Source organism: Zosterops lateralis (genome assembly GCF_965231275.1).
Source record: "Zosterops lateralis genome assembly, chromosome: 6".
NCBI classification, from domain to species: domain Eukaryota; kingdom Metazoa; phylum Chordata; class Aves; order Passeriformes; family Zosteropidae; genus Zosterops; species Zosterops lateralis.
The window spans coordinates 36,702,956-36,730,151 of record NC_139761.1 but is presented as its reverse complement, the minus strand read 5'-3'; the positions used below and the strand labels follow the sequence as shown (position 1 = coordinate 36,730,151).

Genomic DNA, 27,196 nt, shown 5'->3' with positions numbered 1-27,196 from the left:
CCGCTCTCCGCGGAGGGACCCGGCGGTCGTGGGCCGGCGAGAGCGGCGCTGGGCGGAGCCCTCCCGGCCCGGCCCGGGCTGTCACCGCCCCCGGCTGTCACTCGCCGGCCCGGTGGCGCTGGCGGCCCGCGGCGTTCCCCGGCCGGCGCGGCGGGTCAGCAGCCCTTCTCTCGGCGGGGGTCGCTCGGGGCAGCTCCGCCATGGAGGCGGGGACGCCGGGGGCAGTCAGGTAACGCAGCCCGGGGCACGGTCCTGGGCCGGCCGTCTCCTCGCTCCCGCTGGTGCCGGGGGGTCTCCAGCTGTTTCCGCGGGGAGCGGCGAGCGCGGGCCCGGCCCCGTCCAGCGGGTCGGGCTGGGGGGAGCGGGCCCTGTCCTCACCGCCCTGCCCGGGCACAGCGCCAGGGCTGCTTCGGGCCGCACCGCGGTCAGGGCCCGACAGGGGCACACCGACTTGCCGCAAAACTTGCAGAAAGGACGTACGTGTCTTCAAGCAAAAAATGGGAAGGGCCTAAGTGATTTAAATATACGGTCGCTGTAAGATCTCAAATGATATTCCAGGACGTGTAATGGTGACTGAGCCTCAGTGGGTGCCGTCTGTAAATATTAAGTATTCCATAAGCGTCAGTGCCTTATCTGCCAGAAATAATACCTTATTTCCTTCCATCTGCGTCTGAACCCACCGTAATCTGGGAAGTGTTTTGATGATAGACACTACTGGCAACCCATTTTCTTTCAGGCAAATAAAAATTTTATTGGAATCTAATAAATCTAAAAGTTGCTTCAAGCCTAAAAATAACATAGGGCTGTCAGCAGGACCATAGGAAGCCTCCCTCTTTTGTCGGTCCCACTGAAGGCTGAAGAAAAGGGTGCAGGATTTCTTCTTTCCTGCCAGTCCTCCCCAGTTCTCCATTCTTGTTACTGGAAAATAATAATTAACTGCAATTACTGCAGAAGGACTATCTGGCTTCAAATTGCAAATCTGTAAGAATTCAGCTATGCTGAAATTCAGCTCTGTTAGTCATAGACACAATCACTTCTCAAAATTTTGGAGTTTAAAAGGAAATGGTTCTTGGTTAGCATGAAACTAAATGTTTAAGAAACTCTTCCCATATCTAAACACAGTAGTTCAAGGTCCATCACGTTTTATGTTTTCTGCACTGTCTTTAATCCTGACCACTCTTGAAAAGGACCCCCATCATCCTGTCATTCAGCAGGTGTTTGATGGACACGTTTAAACACTTTCTTTATCTGCCCTTTCTAGTGTCCAAGATGAGGCTGTGGACAAAAGCAACTTTAAGAAATGCAACCAGATTGCTTTTTACAGGTATGGAGAATTGCAGTGTGGTGGTTATTTTTGAACTAGTAATAGTAAAATATATAGGAAGTAGTTACACATGACTTCTAATCAGAGCAAGTCCACTATTTTCAGGATTTATCTTTCAATGGTAAGCATTCTGCTTACCTATCAGCAAGCAATAGTCAGCAGACTTTAAAATGTATAGTCTTACACCCAGAATGTCTTCTGTTAAAGTTCAAAAGGATCAGTCCTCTCATCCGACAAAGCCCCAGCAATATTTTAATTACAAGTGCACTCAGATGCAGGTTCTCTTGGCATGGATGTTTCTTGACTATCTGTAGTTCAAAGCAGCAGAACACTCAATCATTAGTCTGTGACAATAGTGTGTGTGATTACAGTCCTGTTGAGCAAGTACCTTGGCCAGAATTCAGTGTCAAATCTAAATTCTTGCTCACTAGTCCCTTAAAGCTAACCTTATGCTGTCATATTTCTTATCCCATTTCTAACTGTGCTCTCCACCTTTTTCTTCCCTCCATTGTGTTCTTTCCTGTGCTAACTGACTGAAAGAAATAAGTGACTATTGTTACACCAGGTAGTCACTGACATATTTGGTTTATTAATTAAGAAGTTTGTCTTTAAGGTAGTCTCCAAGACACTTATCTTCAAATAGTTCATAAAACCTGGGCTTGGCATGGAGAATTCTACAAACAGTTGAAAGAGCCTTTATTTAAGGATCTCTGTCCTAAAAACATTATCAGGGCCAAAAGCTGTAGTCAAAACTCTACTGTAGTCATCAGACTTACTGAGAAACAATTTCCTTAGTGCCTGTTTGGAGGAAACACATGTTGTTTCATCACCTCAGAATGCAGAAGGTGTTCATTGGGGAGTTACAGGGATATGTGACAGAAAATGGAATTTCAGGGATAAATGAAAGAATGTAACTGTACAGCTAAGAACTGGACACTTGAATTAAGACTATTATTGTTATAAAAACCATATGGACTGGTGATGGGTGAACCCCTGAACTCCTCTAACATCTCATTCATAAGCATTTTGGTGTTCTCAGAACTATATTCCTTCTTTTTCGTCTTGACTTGAAGTGCTAATAACTGTATTTGAAAAAATTCACTACAAAATTATTGAATAAACATTTCTAACAATTTCTATTTCTAACAATATTATACTCTATATGATATAAGCTACAAGAATTGGGGAGGCCAAAAATAATTTCCTGTCTTGACAGGCGTCAGAAACTTCTACATCCTGGAAAATCCTTATATCGAGTGTTGTTGGATTCAGTCACATTAAGTGATGAGAATGTCAAGTTCCAAATCATTCATGAGGAGAATAAGGTGAGATACCACATAGCATAAGAGGGTGCTTACAGAAAGAACAGTGAATATTGTCAACAAGACTGATAATATTTGCAGGTTTTGAGATTCTTCAGTGATAGATATTTGAGAGATAATGCAAACTATCAGCCTAAGTATGTCCTTATAAATCAGCATTTAACTTAAAAACAATTTAATGGCTTTACAAAAAAAGAGAGTTCTGAACAGAACACTTTTTTTCTGAAAAATATTTTTAATTCAGAGTTTTCTCCACTATTTCAAATTAAGAAGTGTTTTTCTGTAATACTAGATATCAGATGCTTGAAGATAAAGAGTTCACTTAAAAGGCATTGCTTCTTCAAGGGTTAAGTAGAGTTAGCTGGTGTAAATTCATATGGATAATGATTTTTACTCTCAAGAATGCTAAAGAACATTAAATCAGAAAGCAGGCATGTTTTGTTATTTTTTCCAGATGGTGTTTGGTGACGCGGTGTTAAAAATAAGTAATTTTTACCCTTACAAGTTTATCTGTTTGCTCACAGGTTCTTCTACAAGTAGAAATTTACGAAATAGAAGGCAATATTTTCAGGCTTAAAATCGATGAGGCATCTCCTCTCAGAGCAAGATACAAAGTTCCTGATGTTCTTATAAAGGAACCTACCACCAAAAGGTAAGTGATGGGTGATTTAAGTGATGATGATTTAGCATGTTAATATCTTACATGGCTTCCTCCTTTGTATTAGAGTACAGTTGTCCCTCTACAACATAAAGTTGTTACAGGAAGAGAAAGCAAAAATGCATGTGGTTAATTTACTTTGAAAAAATCATGTTAAATGTTTAGGAGAAAGTTTTATCATAGACATAAGAAACCCAAGCCTGTTTGACACAATCAGAAAATAGCCTTCTTGTTACAATGCTAAGTTTTTACCTAATGTGTTACCTGTTAATGTGAAAGGAATGCAAGCTCTGGATAGTTTTCATTGCAGTTCTGTAGCCACTTTTTGCACTATGCAGTGAACCCTGAGCATGGCATGTATTTCTGGCCTTCTTCGGCTCAACATTAGCCTTGAAGTTTGTGTAATGTATTCAGATATTCTGAGCCCATTTTTTGTATCAATTGTTATTTAGTTACAGTGGATTTCATATGCTGCTGATTCACATAAAGCTGTTGTTGCTTTTCATTTGCCAGACTGTTCATATCCCACAAGGAGGCAGGTATTTTGGTACTGTCAAGTGTTAATGAGGACTACAAACTTCAAATCACAGCAAACCCCTTCCAAGTTGAACTGCAGTCCAAGGGTGAGACTGTTATGAGCATGAATTCCAATGGGTTGTTGTATTTTGAGCACCTACAACCACCTTCCAGTGACAGGTACAGCATCTCTCACATCACTGTATATACTGGTAATGTACAGCTACTGTAGCTGAAGATAAACAGTTCTATGCAATTGCAATTTCTGAAAGCTTTTATGTGCTAAAACATGACTTCTCTTTTACTTCATAAGTACAGTAAATACAAGGGGAAGTTTTAACAAACAAATCCCAGATCAGTTAGCTGCAGACTGCTTTAATCCCTTCCAGCAGCCATGTGCAAACCTCATTTAATCATGTAATGTCATGATTAAAAAATGGACATAGCAAGCGTCTCTCTCGTGGAGCATCATTTTAAACATTGAAATTAACAGCCCTTAGGAGAATGATAAAAGTGAGGATCTTGTGGGCAGGTAAAATGCTGATGCAGATAGAAATAAACATGAAAGGCCAAGAAGTCAACCTTACTCAATTATTGAGTGAAGGTTATTTTAAGGCATTAAATATTAAAATGGCTTGCAAGTTTGCACTAAAAGTCTAACATAATGGATAAAGAAATGCATGGTGCTATTTTAAGTTTCTATTTGAAATCCTTGCTTATGTTACAATAAACTGATTATCTTTATGTATTTGTTTTCACTAGAAAACCTACAGCACAAAATGAGGAGGCAGCAAGTGATTCCTCTAAGGTAACCCATGCTTACTGCAATTCCAGCAGGAATATTTTGTAAAAGAAAATTAAATCACATGTTCATTTTGCCCTATTGTGTGTTTACAAATATAGTCTAACCATTTTCAAAAAGGACCTGGTATAACATAGTGAGATATTTTACAAATTCATAGTTGAAGGAAGATTTATGTGTTTTGCCATGTCTGTAGAAGGCATCAGTCACGTAGATTTAGCACAAAAATGTTTTCTTTCTGTAGCTTTTTTATTACTATTTTATTTCTCTTTTGTTCTCTTATTTGATCTGGAGTAGATGTGTAAAAGGGAGTTTTGTGGTGATATTTGTCATTTTCAAATTCCCTGTTCATTGCAAAGGGAGTTTCAAAAGAGCAAGATCTTTTTTATAACAGTCAAAAAATATGTCTCCACATACATTCAGGCTTAATATTCTCTCTTAAAATAGACAGGTCCTGGCAGTGCATAGAGGCACACAGAAATTTTCCCAGGAGGCTGAGCTGTGTCTGTGATATAATTTTAGCCTCCAGCAGAGCAGATGGCTGCCTACTCTGCTATCCTGTTATAAATGGCAGGAGCTGTGCTGCCTTCAGCATACTTATGTTTGAGCTCTGATTTCTGCCAAGGAAGTCACACAGCTGCGAGAGGCCACATCCACTTATTGTGGGATGAATGTAGAAAAGAAAACTAGGGCTGACACTGCAAGAAGTGTAAATTCTACGACAATGAAGTGCAGGGCATAAAGAGGTTAAAAGTATCAGTTACAGACACTCCAGAGTGTCTGAAGAGCTGCTTCTGTTGTCTGACCTTTACTGTTTGGGGGGAGTGGGTTGGTTTCTGTTTCTGTGGTTTTTTCTTGTTTGGTTCTATCCATGTATTTCATAAATTTATTCAACATCAAGGAAAAACACATTTTTCACAGTGAGAATAATCACTCACTGGAACACCTTCCCAGGGATGTGGCATAGTCCCTATCATGGGAGGTTTTCAAGATTTATTTTTTGACAGGTTGCTAGATAATCTTACTGAGGCTCCCTTTACTGTTAAAAGGTGGAGCAGGTGATCTTTTGTGGTCTCTTCCAAACTGGGCTATTCTATCATTCTGTGATTCTATCCTAGACTTCAGATATTACTTTTATGCTGTAGCAGACTGCTTGTGTACAGTATGTGCACCTCAGTTCTTCAGTGTAAATCCCCGGAGCTGAATCTGATTTGTGTTTTTTGATTTATTTACATAAGCCATATGTAGAAAAAAAAAAAAAAAAGGCGGTATAAATCTCATGTGAATAAAAATATTTTTCTCAGAAATTCATGATGTCAGCAATTTCATTTGCTAGGCTTAGCTATTTCTCTTTGTACAGGAAAAACAAGAAGATCTAGGTCTCTGGCAAGAGAAATTTGGCAGTTTCTTAGACATCAAAGCTCATGGTAAGTATCAGTCTAGTTCTGAACACAGCTTTATTGTTTTGCATATACCCATCATATTTCTGTCTGCTTTCTGTTTAGCTGCTTAATGTTTATCAATGTCTTGCTCACTTCTGCTTTTCAGTTGCCTTAACTTTTTTTTAATTAGAAATCAGTGAGGGTTAACAATTTGACAAAAACTCTGCAAATACTCATTGGATCTCTGTTTAAGAGAGAACGCATTAAATGTGACCCATTTCATCAACTTACTCTATGCCATTTCTGATGCAGCATCATCTGACTTTACATGTGTGTATTGTACATAATACATTATTTTCTTTTTCTTTTCCTTTTTTTTAGTATTAGTACATAACCTTGACTTCACCTGTAGTGTATTCTCATGACATATCATAAATTATGATATCTAAGCCTTAATAATTGTCACAAAGAAACTTTTTTGAAGTGTAGACTAAAAAAGGAAGTACTGAGCAATCTCAAGTGATAAAGACAAAGATTATAGACACATGAAAGCGGTAGCTCAAATACAATTTAAATTACAAATTACCAAAATATATGATGATCTTCTGTTCATCCCACTGTATTTTATATTAATTAAGTCGGTTAGCTTTGTCCATTACTATTATCAAGCAGACTTTTTATAGCAACTTGCACTACCCAGCAGCTGCAGTACCAAGAGGGAAGTCTGAAAGCAATTTCTTTTGGTGACAGAAACTTCCTCAGTTCACTGTCAAGACACAGAGGGCAGGAAGCTGTTGCCCTTGTTGTTCATGCTATTTTTCAAGTCTTAGGCCAGCATCATATTTTTCTGTTTTCCATGTCAAAGGAATAAAGTCCATATGGTCAGATTCTGATCCTGAAGGTGCTACTTGTCAGTGTGCAGGATCTCTGGTCACCTACCAGAAGTTGCTCTGGATTCAGTAGTGCAATGATGGGAAACAGATAATTCCGATTCTGAAGTCCACTGTGCTGCAAAGTTTGGCTTGTAGGTACTGGGATGGAAACAGGAGATAATTTCAAGCAGCTTCACTGCCAAATAAAGAGGTGACCCGTGATTACATGGATTTGGAGTTTTTTCTGTTGAAGTGATTCATTCTATCTGGTTAAGAAGTTCAAAATCAGAAGAAATACAATACAATAAAATCTTTTTCAAACATTACCTCTATAGAACAGAAGTAATAATGGAAGTCAAGTGGAAGTTGAAAGGAAGCGTGAAGGAGTTAATTATTGAAACATTAAAACCTATTTTCTTTTGGTTTATCCAGTTAGATTTTTCTGCTTTATTCCTTTCAGATAAGCCTAAAAACTCTGTGTTCTCATCATTAATATTATTCCCACAGGTCCTACTTCTGTAGGCGTGGACTTCTCTTTACATGAATATGACCATGTTTATGGAATACCCCAACACACAGAAACACTTGTTCTCAAAAACACCAGGTAATAGTGTCAAGGTGTCAGATTGCTAGTCAATGCAGTGTTGTCTTCTTTATTTTTTTTTTTAAGAGAGAGCTATAACATTGTATTAATAGTTTAATGCAGACAAGAGCTTGAGATATGTATATCATAAAGTGTATATTTTAGCTTAATGATACAGAAAATTGAATTGTAGCCCCTATCCATGTGGAGTAAGGCATTCTGCTTTCCCTAATGTGCAATTTCATAAATGGCCCTTTTTGTTCTCTCCCAATTTTCCATGCAATTTTTTTCTGACTTGCAGGATTGGTCATGTTTTAGCAGAACTCATAACAGAGCAATTCTATGGGAGGATGGGAGAGTTCAGAAATAATATTTTCCGATTTAAAGCAAACACACAGTAGCCTTACTGGCAGCAAAAATCTTGTTTTCTTCAGATAGTGAGGACCAAAGCAAAGAAACTGTAATCCAGGCAGTCCATATTTCAGCTCTGGATGCTAAACAAAAGACAAGAACACAGAGCATTCATTGAGTACTCAACAGGTTTAGTGGGACAGCAATAGAGTTAAAACTAGCCTAGTACAAGATGCTTACATGTAACAAACACATCTGTTTTGTCCTAGTGATGGTGATGCCTACCGGCTTTATAATTTGGATATTTTCGGCCACAAGATACATGACAAAATAGGCATTTATGGTTCAGTACCCCTTCTCTTAGCACACAAGCCTAACAGAACTTCAGGGATCTTCTGGCTGAACTCTTCAGAAACACTGGTGGATATTAGTACAAAGGCAGTAGCTGAGGTGAGAGTTGTTCACTTTCCTCAGAATTAAATAACAAAAAACTCTTCAGGACAGGGTCAACAGGAATATAACACTATTGGAGATTTATCTTTTGCTCACTAATGAAAAATTATCAGTCTCTTCCTCCTGTTCTCCTTATTGCTGATTTTGTTGTATTAAACTAAAAGAACAAAGAGATGACTCCTTTAAAGAGTCAAGTTATAGATCTTGTATCGTAACAGGTCTACAGGAGGAGGAAGAGAGCAAATACATAGAAAAAATCTACACAGATGGATGTAGAAGGCAGAAAAAATGGTGGACAAAAATCTTGACTATCACTTGGATTTGAGAAATTTTTCTAAGTGTTTAAATTCTTGGAATTACCACAGATTTCTGCTTAGCAGGCTCATTCCAGTGTGGAATGTAATTGACCCCGAAGAAACATAAAATGTTCAGCAAAAGAACTCACTCTTGAAACACAAACATATGAATTCTATTAAAATTGAAAAATGACAAATGAAATGAAATGACAAAAAATGACAAATAAAAAAAAGCAAATCTTGCTTTTCCAGCACTTCATTATGTGGTTATTTTTTTTTTTTTTTAATTTATGATACTCAAAGATCCTACAGAAAATTCACGGTCTTTAATTATGGAAGTGTTTTAATTATTTTGCCTTTTATTACCCATTTTTTCTCATTTCCTATTACTCTACTTTGTGTAAGTGGTGTGCAAGGTGAAGGATTTGTGAAGGATATATAAGAAACATTCAGTGTGTAATACCTGCCAGGTTTGTGTTAGTGAGTTTTGTGTGCTTCTCTATTTGCTCCTTCATGGAATAAAAGTTTGATAGAGAAAGATTTACCTTGTTTTCCTTCTAAGCACACTCCATCCAGATCTGCTGCAGAGACTGTTAAGCAGAGAGCAGTGCCTCTAACTGATGTACGCTGGATGTCAGAAAGTGGGATAATTGATGTTTTCCTGCTGATGGGACCCACTGCATTTGATATCTTCAAGCAGTTTGCACAACTGACAGGTACTGGCTCACATAACTGGAGTCAGAATGGTTCTTACCCAGGAGATTCTCTGAGGAACATGCTGTACCCAAGAGTGGGTCAATATTTACCTAGCCCATTGTGTGCAGGAGGCCAGTTGTTTCCAAACTGCAGTGTGTAGATCAAAGGCTCATGCTTTGTGAAGGCAGCCTCTATCCTTGTTTTCCCGAGTGTTCACAGCTGGTCAAACTTGGCTCTAATTGAGAAGCCAATCACTGCTATCTGAAACTGCACCCTTAGATGAAGAGGTGAAATACAGGGGGCTAGAACTGCCAGTCACTATCAAGACAGGCCACATTATAATGTGGAAAGACTGAATTTATTGACAGTTTTATCTTCATTCATATACTCTTTCTAGGCACTCAGGCCTTGCCCCCACTTTTTTCTCTGGGCTACCATCAGTGCAGGTGGAATTATGAGGATGAGCAAGATGTCAAGGCAGTGGATGCTGGCTTTGATGCACATGACATTCCTTATGATGCCATATGGCTGGATATAGAGCACACAGATGGCAAGAGGTATTTTACTTGGGACAAACAGAAATTCCAGAACCCCCGAAAGATGCAAGAACATCTCAGGAAGAAAAAACGCAAGGTAAATAATATTGCAGGAAGAAAGAAAAGATTTCTCTGGGGTGTGAATTACCCAATCTGGCTTTAAGCAGGGTACTTCAGATACTGGAAACAGGTGAACTACAACAGCATAAGTTAGATTGTGTTGCCATCCAGTGATACTTCCTATCTTGTTTAATTCAGTTCCTCATACCATTTCATTATTTAGTAGTTTGTTCTGTATCCTGACAATGCAGCTAAATTTGACCCACGTGAAACTCCATTTATCAGAAGCAGCTTGGTGCTCTCATTGATGAACACAGCAGATTTTTATTCTTAACATGAGCTTTCATGATTGATAATTTCTGTGGTTGCTTCAGCTTTTCTTTGTGTTTCTGTGTTTCTGCTTTTACTGCTAAAATATTTTCCTTGGAATTACTGAGTTGTAGAATTGCTTCATGCTTGGTCTTTCCCAAAAGTCAATGAACAGGGGATTGTTGGAATAGCATTCAAGTTTTATAATCTCTCAATTGGAGCTATTGTGCAGCAAAGCAGCAGAGTGTGACTGCAAAATACAATACCTGTTGCTGTTGTATGCTACACAAACTAAAATGAATTTAAATGTCTTAAGGCATATGATTTTAGGCAGGCACATGAACACAGAAGCCAGCTATTTTCTCATTCACAGAATATAGCAGTTAATTAAACATAGTATTTTTAGGGGTTTGGGTACTTGCTTTTCTCCTAAACAGTGGGTTTTGTCATTTATTTCAGGGGGGTGAGTTCATGCACTCCTTGTAAATTCAGGTCTTGTTCATATGTCTAACAGAGTATATAAAAAACCTGACATCTGCTTTTTAAAACGAGGGGGACAGCTCTCTTCTTTACCTGAGATGAAGTAATTCTCTGCCTTTTATCAAAAGTGAACTCTTACTGTTTAATTAAGGACAGCTGATGTTAATGGTGTGCTTTATTTTCTTACCCTGGCAGCTTGTGGTCATCATAGATCCTCATATTAAGGTTGATCCCTCGTACACCCTGTATACACAAGCAAAAGAAAAGGGATATTTTGTGAAAGACAGAAATGGACAAGATTTTGAGGGCATCTCTTGGCCAGGTAAAAAAACACTGTCTTTAAATTTAAGCTGTTTGTTTTTAAAATTTTGCAGAATAGTTTAATTAGGATCCATGAAAGCAGAATTAAATTCTTATATTCCTTGCATTGTTGTAAATATTAATTAATATAATAATAATTTAAAATTAATATAATTTATAACAATAGAGTTGTTGGTATAATCATGTCCTGACTGCCTCAGATGTATAAACTGCCTCTGCTATATCTATTGGATCTGCAGATAGTGCCAGTGCCAAGAAGTAAAAGAGTTGGATTTATTGATGTGAACAGGTGTCACCCTAGGACACCATTCCTCTTCCCAACTTGTCTTGGACACAGAAATGCAGTCTGGTCTGTTGGAGTGAGCACAGCTTATGTAGGCTGGATGATATTTAATGAATCCTGATCCTGAAGACTTTGATTCAATAGAAATACAGTGATTTGACATTATTACGCTTCATGAGAAGATCTCATTGCAGGGAATCAAAGGAGGTTGTCTCCTTTCTTTAAAGACAGGAAGCCCACAATCCTGGCAAAGGAATGATTATGGGAAAAATCAAGGACATATTGCAACTTCTAGTATCATGGCAGTATGTAGTTATTCAGCTTCTCAGTGGCACTTTTCTGTTTGAGCTCAGAATATTGGCAATGTTGTCTTTCCCTGACTACTTGTTCACATGTGAATGTATTTCAAACTGCTAGCAGTCATGCTTAAATGGTGCTGAGCTTCAGACCTTCTGAATCTGTGTTGACCTTCACAACATGGCAAGGGGTGTACTGAATTCCAAATCAGCCTGGAATTTGTTCTTGAGCTTTCATTTCAGAGAAAATAGCAGCTACATTATTGCTGCCTGTGGAAACCATTGTAGCTTTAGGCCATTGTATTTAGGGGCAAAGACAATGTTCTTAAAATCAGGTAAATAGTTGGGATCTCCCACATCCACAGGTTCCTCTTGTTACCTGGATTTCACCAATCCTGAAGTACGAAAATGGTATGCAGATCAATTTGCCTTCAAAACATACAAGGTTTGTATTTATTTGCTGTGATCTACATATCCCAGAAAGCCTGAAAAGGAAGAGAGAAGATACTCTCTAAGCAAGTTCTTGGCCTTTGTAGCTCTATTATTGTAGTGTAGAGGAAAATATCTTGATAAGCTGAAGTACCACAGAAGGATTTTCTCCATGGACTTATCTGCACTAAGACAGTTAGGAACCCATATGCCACCAGTGAACACACACACGTATTGCAGCAGTAGAAGGGACAAACTGCAGGCATTTTAAGAACCTATCATCTAAAACTGCTGCTGCTTTACTACCATGATAGGACACAGGGAGGGATGTGGGAGTGCACTCTCACAGCTCAGTCACTTCATCCTGACCTTCCTGCCTAGTGCTGAAAGTGTCTGGGTGACCATTGCTGCACACCTCCAGTTCCCCTCACCCTGCTCCAAAGTTCTGGTTTGCAGTAGAGTTGTTGAAATCACTTCTCTAGTAGACATACATAGTAGATATTTCCCATGCTGCTTTTCCTCTCCAGCTTTCACCTCTGTCCTTCTCTGATTTTTCCTCATGGCTGTTTCATACTTGTCTTTTCCCTGCCTCTTTTCCCTCACCAGGAAGCAGGAATAGCAAATGCCTACTGAGTTTTGTAAGAATTGCAAAGATCAAGTGGGCTTGCAAGCTGCTACCCTGACCAGAAGGGCCTCTAAGAGGGATGAGATAAATGCCTGGGGGCTTTCAAGTGACCTGAGAAGCATGATTACCAAGTCTTGCTTTTGTGCTGCTGTTTCTACTCATACCCCAGAGTGGCCTGAACCCACTTGAGATAAACAATCCACAGGATTGGCTCTGTCATGATCTAATTGCAACCCTGTGTCACAGGCATCCACTAATATCCTCTTTGTATGGAATGATATGAATGAGCCTTCAGTCTTCAAGGGGGCAGAGCTAACAATGCAGAAAGATGCTGTGCACTACAACAACTGGGAGCATCGGGAAGTACACAACCTCTATGGATTCTACCAGGTAGAGTATCTGGAGACACGAACAGCTGTTAATCTCATAGAGTATGTGTGATGTTGTACTTGACACAGTAGTAGGTATTATATAACCTTCATCAAGGCCTGAAACTTTGCTGCATATTGCATTATTTGAAATAAACTGTGAGTGGTCACAAGAAAATGTGACACCATTTGTGCCTTACTACCACAATAATCTAAATTACATTGGCTGTGACTATTGAATCTTTTTGTTCACATATATTCTAATAAGAATAAGACAGTGTAGAAAGTACCTTAATTAAAGAGTTTGTCTTCCTGACTTTTCTATTTGTGATTTTCAGCAAATGGCAACTGCAGAAGGACTCATCAGACGTTCTTCAGGAAAAGAGAGACCATTTGTCCTCACACGATCTTTCTTTGCTGGATCACAGAAGTATGGTAAGTAAGGATTAGCTGGATGCCTTCCTTGCTGCTTTGTTCTCTTAAGTTTGATGGATAATATTCTAGAGAGGATAGAAACTGTCTTAGAAATACTAATGTGCTAAGCTCATAAGAGTGCAAGTGGTTAAAAAAGTCAGGAAAGGCTGGCAGGGTGTGTAAGAGTCAAAGGTAAAACAGCAACCTGTGTCCTGTGACAAACCAATACCTGCTTTTATTGTCTATTTCAGGAGCAGGTGTGTATAAAGAAAAAGAAAAGGTGCAATGTACAGGAAATCCAAAGTAGTTCATGATTATTCTTGTCTTCTTTTCTTAACTGCAAGCATAAACTGAGATATACATTCAATTTTCCTGCATAATGCTGAAAGTGGGTATTTCCAGGGGCAGTGTGGACTGGAGACAACACAGCAGAGTGGAGTTACTTGAAAATATCCATTCCAATGCTTCTTACCATCAACATGGCAGGGATTTCATTCTGTGGAGGTAATGTGTTTCTCACTGTGCATAAATGGTATCACCAAGCTTGTATTCCCAAGGCAGACTTCAACACAAACAGTGGAAAGCTCAAGAGCCCTGTGCATTTCCAGGTGATTTCACAGATTAGTCTGGTTTCAGAAACCTGAAACCTGGCTCTCACCATCATGTCTCCACTAACTTTTGTGCAGTGTTTGTGTCCCATCTGGAGTAGCGGCCCTCAGGTGGTGTTCTGATCACAGCATCACTGAGACAGTCCTCTGTCCCTGGGAAAGTCACTCACTTAACCTTCAAAACCTCTCTTGAATTTTTTTTTTCAAAGCATACCTTGTTGCACCAGTTTTTTACTCTTATTTGGACAAGCACCTACCCAACAGCAGAACAGTGAACAAACTGGGAAATGCATGGATTTATGGAATGTTTGTTAGAGGAGAGCTTCCCATTTTCCAGAGCAATCTCCAAAACTGTATATTTTTATTTGTCTGCGCAATGTCTAGCTGATGTGGGAGGGTTTATTGGAGATCCAGACCCAGAGTTACTTGTTCGCTGGTATCAGGCGGGAGCCTACCAGCCCTTCTTCAGAGGTCACTCTAACATGGAGAGCAAACGGCGCGAACCGTGGCTCTTTGGGGAGAGGAGCACGCAGACCATCAGGAGAGCCATTAGAGAGCGCTACGTCCTCCTGCCCTACCTATACACTCTGTTCTATCGCGCACACACGGCGGCCGAACCTGTCATGAGGTAAGAGCGGGAGCCAGCAGGCCTAGAGGGTACCTGCAGGAGCTTACTTGGAGAAGGGAAGTTAAATAACCACCTCTTAATTTGTGTAGTTACTTCTTTGACTATTAAAAAGGAGAAAAACTCACAAAAGTTCTAATACTGAATTCTCTTTTCATGCATTCTGCAAGCTTTGTCAGGGTTCTCAGAGGAATTTTTTTTGTCCCCCAAATGACACCTGGAACACACTAATTCAATGAACACATTGTAGACTTTAAACTTTCCAAAGCAGTCTGGACTTAAAACTTTTCATGATGATAAAGACCATCACGTAGTAGTCTAACCAGTACATAAAACAGTGCTTAATGGACTCTGAACTTGTTGACTTAGAAATGTAAATGCTATTCTGCCTCTCATGAAAATATTTGTTTCTGCTTAATTATTATTGTTATAAAATCTTATTTCATATTAATAGTTTTATCATTTTTCCAGTATTCCTTATAAAGTTTCTTTTGGTAGAGATATTAATAATCTAGAACAGAAATGAAATTAGAATATAAATTATTTGTTCTGTTGCTCTCTAACCTCTTAAAAATGTACCTCTGTGGAACTGAATACAGCATTCTTTCAGGAATAGATGAATGTCATTAATCTCCCTGGTAGAGATTATGGTCTGTGTGTTTGTGCTTGCCCTAGAACTGTTCTTTTGCACACACTTACCTTCATATTTCGTTATGCAGATACATCTCGTAAGTTTTAAAAATGTAAAGATCTTTTTGACAAGGGTTGAGTGGTATGAGTTTTGAAGATGATTTGCATTACAGAGTGATTTGCATTACAGTATGAGTGTCTGTCTGCACATATGTGGGCGTAAATGCACCTGTTTTATGCACTGACATAGACAGTGGGTTTCTGTCTTTCTTGAAATGAAGATTTTTTTGACATGTGAACAGCACACACTTCCCTTGTGTTAAGTTTGCTTCAGTAGGTACAGAATTAGAGAGGAAGTGTATTTTTCTCACTGAGACAAGCAGAATGGAAAGTGTGTCTCATTAGCAAGCACATGAGCAGCAGGGCTGCAGTGAACAAGTGGATGCCTGTGAGTGAACAGGTGAGCCAGGCTTTTGTGTAAGAAAACCCAGAGTCCCTCTTAGCAAGCTATTGTTGTCATAATCACTCAAACTTTAAGTATACAACTCCTGTTCCATAACCAGGTGGTTATTACACTACCCTTTTTTGAGAAAGACTGAGAATGAGCTTCTGGTGCAGGTTTTTCAGGCGTGGCCAGGAGGAGACTTGCTATAAAAGCAGCTGGCAGCTGTTGAGAACAGGAAGAACTGTGGTGCAGGGACTAGCTCATCAAGGGCCAGCATTGCTGGTAGAGTAGGACACAAAGGCTCATTCATCTCTCCTTTGATAGAAGGAAGGTAGATGGAGTGCAAGGTTGTAAGGAAGAAGGCAGGAGGGAAGAAAACGAGGCAACAGATGTAAATATAGGTGTACTGGAATGTCTTAACCCATGCTGTACTGGGGATTTCCAGTCACTGACACAAAATATGACCTTGCCCTATCTTCAGTTCTTGATAACTGTGCCTTGTAAAGAGAGGGAGAAAATGGAGCCTGAAAAGGCCAGAAGGACTTGAACAGGTTGATTGGAGAGGAAAAATGTAATGGAATTCCATTATCTTTCCTTTCTACAGGTGTCTCTGGATAGAGTTTCCAGGGAAACTAGAAACTTTTGATGTGGAAAATGAGTACATGCTAGGTAAGCAGGTGTCTTATTCTCTAGAATTTGAGTTAAATATTTTTGAGTTGTTGCATGACAAAAAGAAAACATAAAAATACTGCCTACGACTTACAAAAATTATAATTGAATATAGAACTTGAGACCTGTTTAAGGGACCTAGTTTTAACAGCACTTTGAAAATAGAGGACATAGGAGATGCAAAAACTCAGTTGTATCTCAGTAGTCACTTTGAAAAAAGCATGATTGGTTTTGACCTGAAACATCAAGTTCAGTGGAGCAGCTAAGATCGCAGTCTGCTTCAAAAATGGCAATAGTAAACAACTGCCACCCAAACATGATTGCTTTTTACTGTGCTATGGCTGGCTGCTGAGGTCAGTCAGCCATCAGCCCACTACATAGGCTTTTTTCTTCAGTGGAAAGTGAACCTAAGCATATTACATGCCCAAGCAAGCTCCTGAAATGGCTGTGGGAGGTTGATAACCCCAGAGCACACGGGTTCTGCTCTGGGGAGATGCAGCCTTGAGGATCATAGCCATGTTTATGTTTTTCTCCAGGAAATGCTTTATTGGTGCATCCAGTCACAGAGAAAGAGGCCAGGACAGTGACAGTTCTGTTTCCAGGGTCAGAGGAGGTAAGAATGTATGTTAATTGCTCAACTGTTCAGCCCAAAGAAGTATTTTATGCTGAAAGCTTCTAGCTCCTCATCTAATAACTGCTGAGCACTACTGCTGTGGCGAGTCTTGGCTGGCCATACTGTGCCACTCTGAACCCTTCCTTCCATCTTGATGCTTTGCTTGCTTGACTCACAGTAAATTCACTTTCTTACTTTTCCAAGAACTACTGCACAAATTTCAAGTCACAGTGTAAATCTCCCTTCAAAACTTGATGTGTCTCATCAGTCACCATGAAACAGCTTCCCTACATTGTCAATTTCCTTTTTCATATATTTCTCTTTGGGTTAAACTTCTGATTTTATGTGGGGAAAAAGGGAACTTTGAAGAAAGGTCAAAAGGAAATCAGAGGGAAACTGTGGGGAGGAAAAATTTTAACAAGAAAAGACAAGCCTCAGTAGCCTGGGACATGTATAGCAAACACTGATACATAGAGAGGGCAGTTCCTCTCTGAAGTAAAGATATTTATCCACAGGATGGCACAGTGGTCCACTCCTACAAAGAGCATCTCGCTACAGTAGCTGTGAAGTGGAGGAAGGGAAATGATTTGGGGAAAATAGTTGCTAAGGGAAAGCATGAGACTCTGGAGAGTAAGCAACAAAAGGGAGTGTATGAGACTATACTGAGCCCTGTGACTCCACTAATGCACCTGAGAACACTTAGAATTCTTCTCAGTTTAAGGAGAAAAACAGACTAGGCTCTCCAGAAAAGTTAAGGAAAATATTTTTATCAAGATCTCTGTGGCAATTGAGTGCCTGGCATACTTAAAGCAGTTAAAGCTGCTGGCAAATGTGGTGTATGGGAGACTCAGATGCAGGTCTCTTGTCACCTGTTATTAGCAGCATTGTTGTTAATTTTCATTTCAATATAAATATGCTTTTTCAAGAACTAGATTTAAAAAAAAAATTAAAAGTCTTTCATTGTTTTTCACTTCCAGATGCTTTAAGACATACAAGACATTGTGCAAACATTTCTACATTGAACTGTAGAAATGAAAAGGTCCAATTATTTTTGTGCTTCAGAAGTGATAATTCATTATTTTCATCTAGAAGGTCATTTATTTTAATAAAATAAATGCTTTTTCTTGCATATCAAATAGACTGTTTGGAATAGTGACAGGTTAAGCAGGAGAGTAACTGCGTCAGCAGAGAGAACAGATCTTGGCATACATGTCATGCTCATTCTTTTTCATTTTTTTCTAGATTTGGTATGATTTCAGAAAATTTAAGCGAGTGGAAGATGCAGGCACAGTGAAGATCCCAGTAACACTGGAGAATGTATGGTTTTGTTTTAAAATGCTACTTTCATGGAGCAGAAAAAAAACTTCAAGCTTTTGTTTTGTCAATATTCAGAATCAGAAAAATGACAGTTCAATTTCCTTGTAGAAGTGTAATCTAAAATAGCTTTTGTATACAAGTCCCATCTCCTTTATTGTTAGATTGAACACTACTGTGTGCTGGTGGTGAAGTGAGGTGATGCAAGGGTTACTTTTCCAAGAAAAAATATTTTGCTTATATGCATACAGAAGGTTACTACTATTCCCATTGTTCGATGAATAATTTTCTTTATACATTTGTGGTAAAAGTTCATTTCTAAGTTTTGAGCAAACCTCTGTTATCTTTTATCTTTGTTAAATTTACATTATCAGAGTACGGGAACCTTTCTGCCCTGGCTTTGTGTTTTTGCAGATTCCTGTATTCCAGCGGGGGGGCACTGTGATACCACTGAAGACCACAGCTGGAAAATCCACTGAATGGATGATTGACACTTCTTATGAACTCCGTGTGGCCTTAGACACAGAGGTACTCTGAGATAGTGTTCCATTTTTACAAAGATGTCTTCTACTCCATCTGATCTTTGTAGGCCCTTGCTACCTGTTCAGTCAGCACAATGGCATTTGAGTGCTCAATGGCTCTTCTCCACTTGTGCTGTTTGAGGGGACTCAAACCTCTCCCCTACTGTCCCCTCTAAGCATGATTATCTGAGCACAGCAGAGGCAGAACATTTTTCTGACCTTTTTCACCTTGTCTAGTCCCTTGGAGGAAGGAGCAGAGAATGGGCAGGCCACAAACTTCCTCTTGGGCACAGAGAGGGAACTTCCTACAGCTGTCTTTGCTAATAAAGAGGTGACACTGGCACCTGCACCAGTTTATAAAACCAGGCTGTCCAGCACATTCAGAGCTGGATTGCCTGAGCCTTCCAGGGATACAAGTCACTAAACAAAAATAAACACACCTTCAATATGAAGCATAACATAGTGAGACTGTTTCATTATTCAACACTAGAAGCTGCTGTTAATTTGTGCTCTGTTTGGTGTGTTTCACAGGCCTGTGCCATGGGTGAGCTCTACATAGATGATGGGCATTCATTTCAGTATCTCCACAAGAAACAGTTCCTATATCGGAAATTCACTTTCCACAAGAACGTTCTCTCTTCCAGGTAACAGCAATTATGGACAAAAGCCACCAACAGACTGTCATGGAAATGCCTGTTCTAGTTCATGAGACCTTCTTACAAATGTAGCAGTATTAGTCTCATCTATTGCTAAGTGAAGTGTGAGGGTGCAGAATCTGTCATAAAACTGAAGAGGTAAAGAGTGTTCTACATAAGTCTGAAGGCAGTAACACATGAACTACTGAGCTGTCTCATATTGTTTGTCTAGTCAAACTCATCGAGATTCTGCAGATTGACACAAATATAAAGAAAGTCATTAGAAAGAATAAAGCCTATCAGAGAGACAAAAAAGATAAATCAGGAGATTTGCAAACCTAAAGTGTTTTTATTTTCTAAATTTTTTTTCCTAACAATCTTTGCTGAGAAGGTGGTCAGTCACTGGAAGGGAAGTGGTCAAGGCATCAAGCCTTTCCTAGTTCAAAGCACATCTGGACAATGATCTGAGTCACATGGTTGTCCTGCAAGGAGCAGGGAGTTGGGCTTGATTCTTACATGTCCCTTCCAACCTGAGATATTCACTGCTTCTGTCTGGGAACCAAAGCCACACTGTTGCAGTCTCCCAAAGTGATCAACCAATTCACCACACATATGAAGAAAAGCATTTGAAAGGAGGCGCAAGGAGATACCACCTGCAAAGGCTCAGTGGCAAAACCTAAAAGCTAAAAAGATCCTCAGCTGCTTGTAAGGAAAGAGATGCCAAATATATCACTATAACACTTTTACTATTGAGGTATGTTGCATAGAAGGCTGTGCCATGCATAAATGGTGATTCTCCAGGTGTTTTTTAGTCCTTCAAGCTTCAAAAATATGTAGGAGTTGGTCCTAAAGCTACAAAATTTAACACACAGCAAAACTAGTTTAGCTTGTATAATATATACTTCAAATCTCTTTAACTTGAATAGGAAATCTGAAAAGCTTATAAATTCAGGATGGGAAAGAAAAACATTCCTAAATTGCTAGCAAATCTAGAAGTTGGAAAAAAAGTAATTTTGAGATGAGTGATATACCATTCTGTTAATTTTAAAAAGGTACATTTTGGGTTGAGTTGTTTTAGAGCTTTTTAATAATAATTAAATTAGTTATAAAATTAAACATAATTTTTTCTCAGATTAAAATATCTTACTTGAAAAAAATGTTAGAATTAGCTTTACATTTATATTTAGGAGTTTTAACTACTGATTTCTGAAAATCCAGAACTTTTCTGGTTCTCAAAGCCATGCTTTTTGCCATAAAAGAGCTTGTCAAATTTTTTCTTCTGACTGTGAAATCTGATATGCAGTGAAAAAATGCACAATGGGAGAAAGTTTTACTTGTTTTTAAGAGAAAGAAGGTAAATAGAGGAAAGGAAACCAGTATAGCAGGCTTTCAGGATGAGACTGAAGTAATAATATTTGTGTGATACTAAACTTCTACTGATGGAAAGAAATTTATGTATATGAAATAATTTTCTTTTTTCAGCTGCGTAGATGACAGCGGACAGTACCACACTACATGTGTAGTTGAACGGGTGATAATTCTGGGATTTGGAAAGCAACCCACTTTTGTGACAGCCAGTTCCAAGGGTAATGAATTGACTTCTATTTTACTACAGTTTTTTTAAATTCTGTTGCTCTGCTGCCATTCATAAGAGGTGTCAAACTGACAGGTCTGCAAAGGAATAGGAAGCTTCTTTGTTTAGTTTTCTTTGCTACTTTTTTTTTATATCAAGGATAGAATTCAGTGAAAGCAACCAGCAGCTATTCACCACTTATACTACGTGCAGAACTGAAGAACACTGACTTTGAAGGATGATAAATATGTCATTAAAAGTGGTTTGGAATGAACATATTCAGACAGTATTGTCCTACACAGAACATAAGCAGAGACGGCACTTCAAATGAAGGCCCATTTGCTCAGGTCTGTCAACCTGCCTAGTGTAGAACAGGAAACTTGCAGATAAACCCAGATTTACTCTTCTGTTTCTATGCTCATCCAAAAAACTCTGGAGTTCCTGACTATATGGCATATCTAGAAGTTGCGAGGTATCTCATATGGATAGGCAGTAGCATCTACAGAAAGGGGTTATGATTTCTGGTTACTTTCTAAGCATGTCCCTTCACTTTGAGAGTCATGGGGAAATGGACTTTCTGCCTCCACTTGTCAAGGGTGTTTGGAGGAACATCTGTGCAGAAACCAGGGTTTTTTTTTTTTTTTTTCAGAAAAATCCTTTAGTTCCGTAATTTGATGTACCATAGTTTGAAAGATCAGAAAAAACTAAATAGTTACTTCCTTATTCTGCTGCCTTTTTTGTGTGTGCTGGGAAGATTTGACTTCTATTTGGTTTTTTATCAGTCCTTTCCACCAGTGACAGGGACAGTTGGAGCTAAAAACTCGAGAGTCATGTGTAACTGTGTTTCAGAAGGATTTTTCTTAACTTTAATAGAAAACTCTCTTGTCCTGTTCAGATGGGAAGAAAAAAGAAGTGGTTTTCACATATGATACAGCGACCTCTGCGCTGACACTGGAAAAGTTGGCCCTGAGTGTTGATGCTGACTGGGAGATCTGTATCAGCTGAAAGGAGATGCAACTTCTTCAGAGAAACTGTTCATTGACAGGCTGAGAAGAAATAAACTGGGAGGACTTCAGATGTTCACTTGAATCCAATTAAAGCAACAAACATATTTTCCACCAGCACACCCAAACTAACATTTCTCACAATTCTTTTTTTTAAAGCACTAATTTGGACTTGGATAACTTTTCTGTTCAGCAAAAGTTAAAAAAAAAATAGCACTGGGATTGTATCTTTGGGGAAATAAGCTAAATACTATTTGCATTAGGCTAACTTAAGGTAGGCATTAAGCTTCAGTTCTGCCTTCACTTGCAATAAAAGATTGAGTTGATGAGGTGAGATTGTGGCTTGTTGGCATAGACCTTAATATAAGTATTTGAACATCCATTATTCAGCTGGAGCACTTGAGGAGATCTGGGCCAGTTCAACAAGCAGCATCAGCAGATACAACAGACACAGAGGTTACCACCAGAGTTCTGCCTGCCAGCTGGAGTCACAGGAGTCACCCAGTGTGATCACAGACACTTCTGCTTTCCAGTCCTTACAACAGTGCAAAATTAGCTGGTCTGCACAGGGAAGTAAACAGCAAGCTCTCCAAACAGCTGAGGCACTGGAGGTGAGGGTTGGGTAGCTTGTGCCAGTCTGTGCAATCGTAGAAGACAGGAATGTGGCTATGCAGAAGGCTCCCTAACAGCCAGCTTTGAAACTTGGATTTCAAAAAGGCACAGGTCCTCATAGGTGCACTACTGGCTTAGGATAGCAGCTATACTCACACAAAAACATTTTCCATGTTACTGTTCCCCTCCATCTGTAAGTACTACTTGAAAAAAAAGTTTTCTGTTAGGAAAGAATTGGTGTTGACGATTGAACATCATTGAAAAAGCCAGCCCAGTGAAGGAGCTATGCTTTTCCACATCTTCCAAGCCCTGCCAAGTTTTGGCTTCCTTTACGCAAGTTTTCATCATGTCACCTTTCAGTATCTGGCTGAGATTTGAGCTAGGCATTTATGAAGCAAATTTTAATTTTAATGGGATTAATTCTGACTTCAGGCATCCCACTTTATGCTTATTTCTCCTTTCTGTTACAACTCAACCTAACTCCCTTGCCTTCTTTTCCCACCACCTCTGCAAACAGAACTGCTGTGTTTTAATGCTTGCTTTGCTTACAAAACAGAGCCATCCTGAGTTCCACATCCACATCCTGCCTGTTCCCTCAGGCTTTTCTGTATTAGGCATCTCTTTTCACAGTGTTTGTTTACCCTTTCCAATTGCTACACTTGTCAGCTATATTATTTTGAAACCAGTTCTGCTTTGAGTCAAACCTGAACATGCCATTAGTTGGGGTTCTGGTTTTTCTGTATTTCGAGTTCATTTAATTTCTTTTAGTAAGATAAGGAAATATTTTCTAAAAACATCAGTAAATTAATTTGTAGGAAACAGAGAAGGATGGCTACCATTATTGCCAGTTAAAGGTAACGTAACATTACTAATCCCCCCTGTCATTCCCACCTGCTGCTGTTTGTCCTCTGCAGGGCAGATTTCTGGGAATAGCAAGTGTGAGAACAAACTCTGAGTACTCCGCTCTTGACTTCTCAAGCGTAGTTTGTTCTCCACCAGACCCTTAGCTTCCTTATTTTTTATTGTGCAGAGCTTTTTGTCAGCACCCTCCAGGAGACAGTGTGACCCTCCACTCCAGGAACTGGGAGCATAAATACTGTTGTGCTTAATGCAAATGTGTTAATCCAGGTAGAACAGCAGCAAATAGATCTTTTACATCTGTTAAAAGGGAGACTGACCCTATTTTTCTATCAGCTTCTAAAGTCTGATTGATGTTTTTTTCCTATGTTTAAGCATAGCAGTGCTTCTGACAGGATATAGCTATTGTCTTGGGTAATTTAATAAAATATTTTAATTGCTATTTCTCAAATTAGAAAGTGAAATAAAGTAATAATGAAGCAAGTTACATGCCTTTTTTCTTCCAATCTTCTTTCTACTGTTAAGCATCACTAGTGAGTATTCTTCCAAGGGTATCTGGTTAAAGTGAGAACTTGTTTTTATTCTCTGGTGCTCAGTAAGATATCTGCACCACAGTAAATACTCATGGGTCAAATTTTCATGGGTATGAAGTTCCAAATGTCTATGGATTTCAGTAGCAATTAGTTGCTGAAAATCTTAGCAGTTGTGTCTTTAGATCTGATAAATTTCAAAGAACATGATTTACATTGCTACTTGTAGTAACTCACATATTTTTCCACATATTTATGCCATAAATGAAGAAATACATTTTTAGTATATCTTTACAAAAGAAATAATTCAGATCAATTAATGAAAAGAACTGGAGAGGGTAAATAGCAATATAAATATTCGTTCATTGTTACTGTCTGAACAGGTCAGCTATTTGAGTACTTCTGCTTGCAGTAAATTCCATCACATACAGGATTCAATTCCTGAGAATTTGTTTTGCAGTTTGTATTAGACAGCAACTCCATTCTCCTTTATGGAAAATTGTGTTTATTTAAAGACACCATTTGTCTTTTACTAGCAAATCCTGTACAAAAGCCCAAAACCCTACATAACAAACCCATCCAGTAAGAAATAAGATAAGGAGAAAATGTATTTTAAACAGATGTAATTATTGAACATATCTAAAGAGCAACTTTGGCATAGAAGTAAGAAGTGCGTGTCCATTCCATATGCAGGCACTGGCTGATTTGAAAGCTCTAGCAGTAGCAGCAGGTCATACCCTGACACTTGCTGACCATCCCAATAAGAAAAAACCAAGCCCACTGCTAATCATTCACATGATCCTCCCCAATACCCCACAAAGAGTTTCTCAAACGCAATTACAATTCTTCCAGAAGCAGAGGTCTGTATATAAGAGATGCATTGGTGTACTGGGCAGAAAGGGAAAATACAAAAGAAAAAAACATACGCACGGGCTGCAAAATGAGCACTTTGCTGAGCTTCGCAGTGAAAGGCCATTGCATCTCACTATTTGTGTATCCTGCAAAGAGTGACACGTGGCTCTGCCAAGCTGTCCTGCAACGTAGTGTCAAGTATGAGACCTGCAATCCTCGTGTCTAAATGTAATGAGGAAATCATCAACTCTGCATTTGAAGAACCCACCCTAAAGCAATTGCATTCATATTTTCACAAGTGCTTGAATGTCTTTTTCAATTGCCCTGTTGGTGCAAGAAGGCTTGCATTCGTGATAAAAGAAAAAGGATTTAGGCCACCTAAATGGCCTAAAAGACTGATGATAAATATTCCTAGAGGTAAGTACTTTCATTAAAAGTTTCTCCAGGGGAGTTTTATTTAATGAGCTGTAGAGGTTGTCCACTGTATTGTTGGTTTTGAATGTGTAAACTGAGCAAATGCCTAAGGAAAAAAAAAAAACAGTCAGTGCTTTGGAAAATGCCATAGCCCTAGCCAGAAGGTCAGTAATGTATATGTGAGCCAGAAATTAGTATCATTAGGCAAAAATAAACCTGGTGTCAACCTGTGATTGATGACTTCCCAATAAAGAAAAATCAAGGTATTACAGGGCTTTTCTTGACATATAAATATTGTCACCTTTTAAAGAACAGAGAAAAGCAATATGTGTTTAGATTTTTGCTCACAGAGGCTGTGAATTTGTCCCTTATCACACTGTTGTGTGAAAAAATACCTGTGCAGAGTCAGACATTTCCTTTAACTTTGGCATATCCTAACACACAGAGAATGGCCCAGTTTCCACACTAGGCTCCATAAACTTCAGCCCCTACACAAAAGCCTGTTTTTTTCATGGGAGGTAGCTATTACAGGGTGAATCTTAGTGTTGCCAAGCTCCTGTCCAGAGGAACCAAACCCAGCTGGCAGGTATTGACCTGACCTCAGGAGCATCAAATAGCACCTTTTTCACCATTAAAAGTCATCTTCTCTCGTAGTAAAAATTTGTATCTTTTCTGCCACAAAGGGGTAGAAAGAAGTCAAGTACAACAGTTCTTTCAGTAGTGTCAGGACCATTGCCTGGCAGTACTTCGTACATAAGGTTCGTACATAAGGTTCCCAAGCCAGCAAGAGTTTAGCTTCCAGTTTCACTGCTCCCTCTACTTAAGGAAAATATTAACTGCTTGCATCAGGAGTCAGTCCACACACAGAGCCCATCCCAGGAACATGCCTGGCTTTGGCACAAGCTGCACAGAAGACTGACACCTTCTCACTAATGCCCCCCTCTCATTTTCCCTCTCTCAGCGCCTGTAGTTATTTTTAGATTTCACGGTTAAAGCTTGTCCTGTCTGGACGCTTACACGCACAGGACAGCACACACACACGCTGTAGATACGACTTGGATACGGGAGTGAGCCAACCGATCATCTTGTCCCCCACATCAAGGAACAAGTTCCAATTTCTGATGACAAAATACTGTCCTTTAAGAGGATGCAAAACCATATGGAATTTTCTGGCTTGCAAATTTGACTAGAAGGCTTTCAACGGACAGAAAAGACGGTTTGCACAGCAACTTCCTCTTCTCTGAAATTTCCTTCCAGTTTTCAAGATCCTGGTGTCTTTCAGCGTTTGCTGTAAGCCTGATTCCCATGCCGACCGCCATAAATGCAGCGGTGGCTCAGCAAACGGCTGCTGGGTCAGTCCCCAGTGCCACCATTGGCACTACAGAGGGGGCAGGAGGGGGCACAGGAGGGATTTATTCGGCCATCATAAGCCGCAATCAGCCCATTATCAGCGTAAAGGAGAAGACCTATGAAGAGCTTCACAAGAAGTGCCTGGAGAAAAACATCCTCTATGAAGATCCTGATTTCCCACCAAATGAGTCATCTCTTTTCTACAGCCAGAAAAGCCCCGTCAAGTTTGAGTGGAAAAGACCACGTGTAAGTAACATGTTTGCTGATTGCCTTTTTCTGTAAATTGAAGTATACGCCCTGAGCTTACATTTTTGCAGAAATTGTGTGTTGGAGAGGCAGGTGGAGTAAACTGGAAATATATCTCCTTAGAGCTCTCTTGGGAGATAACTAGCTAGGGCTGTGAAAGCTTAGACAATGCTTATATAATGACAAAAATACAATAAAACAGAATGAAACAACAAGAACAAAAGAGATGGAATTAAATATTTAGAAAGAGATATGGGGAATTTAATTTTCTTCTTGCATGGTTTGCCTGGGATTTTCTTGTTTGAAACCACGAAAGAAAAG

The 27,196-nt window shown here is 39.3% G+C and overlaps 2 protein-coding genes across 5 annotated transcripts in view; both read left to right on the top strand.

The window, feature by feature from the left end:
* Positions 1-128: 128 nt before the first annotated feature.
* GANC (glucosidase alpha, neutral C) lies at positions 129-22,339 on the top strand. Its single transcript, XM_083862757.1, has 24 exons — positions 129-229; positions 1,262-1,324; positions 2,541-2,649; positions 3,171-3,298; positions 3,818-4,000; positions 4,583-4,628; positions 5,983-6,049; positions 7,384-7,480; positions 8,080-8,260; positions 9,122-9,275; positions 9,653-9,888; positions 10,836-10,962; positions 11,906-11,985; positions 12,841-12,984; positions 13,301-13,397; positions 13,779-13,880; positions 14,369-14,612; positions 16,289-16,353; positions 16,890-16,966; positions 18,209-18,283; positions 18,695-18,808; positions 19,333-19,445; positions 20,919-21,022; positions 21,905-22,339. The coding sequence occupies exons 1-24, from the start codon at positions 201-203 to the stop codon at positions 22,012-22,014; spliced, it is 2,745 nt and encodes a 914-aa protein (XP_083718883.1). The 5' UTR covers positions 129-200; the 3' UTR covers positions 22,015-22,339.
* A 3,896-nt stretch (positions 22,340-26,235) lies between these two features.
* Positions 26,236-27,196, top strand: part of CAPN3 (calpain 3) — a 30,416-nt gene continuing 29,455 nt past the window's right edge. For all 4 annotated transcript variants that reach the window (XM_083863884.1, XM_083863883.1, XM_083863882.1 and 1 more), the window contains exon 1: positions 26,236-26,875. In XM_083863884.1, coding sequence (XP_083720010.1) covers positions 26,585-26,875 — 291 coding nt within the window. In that variant the 5' untranslated portion in view covers positions 26,236-26,584. The remainder of the gene's footprint in view (positions 26,876-27,196) is intronic.

What these genes read in the sequence shown, in the direction of transcription:
- GANC (XM_083862757.1), top strand. Translation starts at nt 201, where the DNA reads ATGGAGGCGGGGACGCCGGGGGCAGTCAG. An exon ending in CTTGTTCTCAAAAACACCAG is followed by an intron (nt 7,481 to 8,079) that starts GTAATAGTGTCA and finishes GTTTTGTCCTAG; the next exon opens with TGATGGTGATGCCTACCGGC. An exon ending in TGCTGGATCACAGAAGTATG is followed by an intron (nt 13,398 to 13,778) that starts GTAAGTAAGGAT and finishes GGGTATTTCCAG; the next exon opens with GGGCAGTGTGGACTGGAGAC.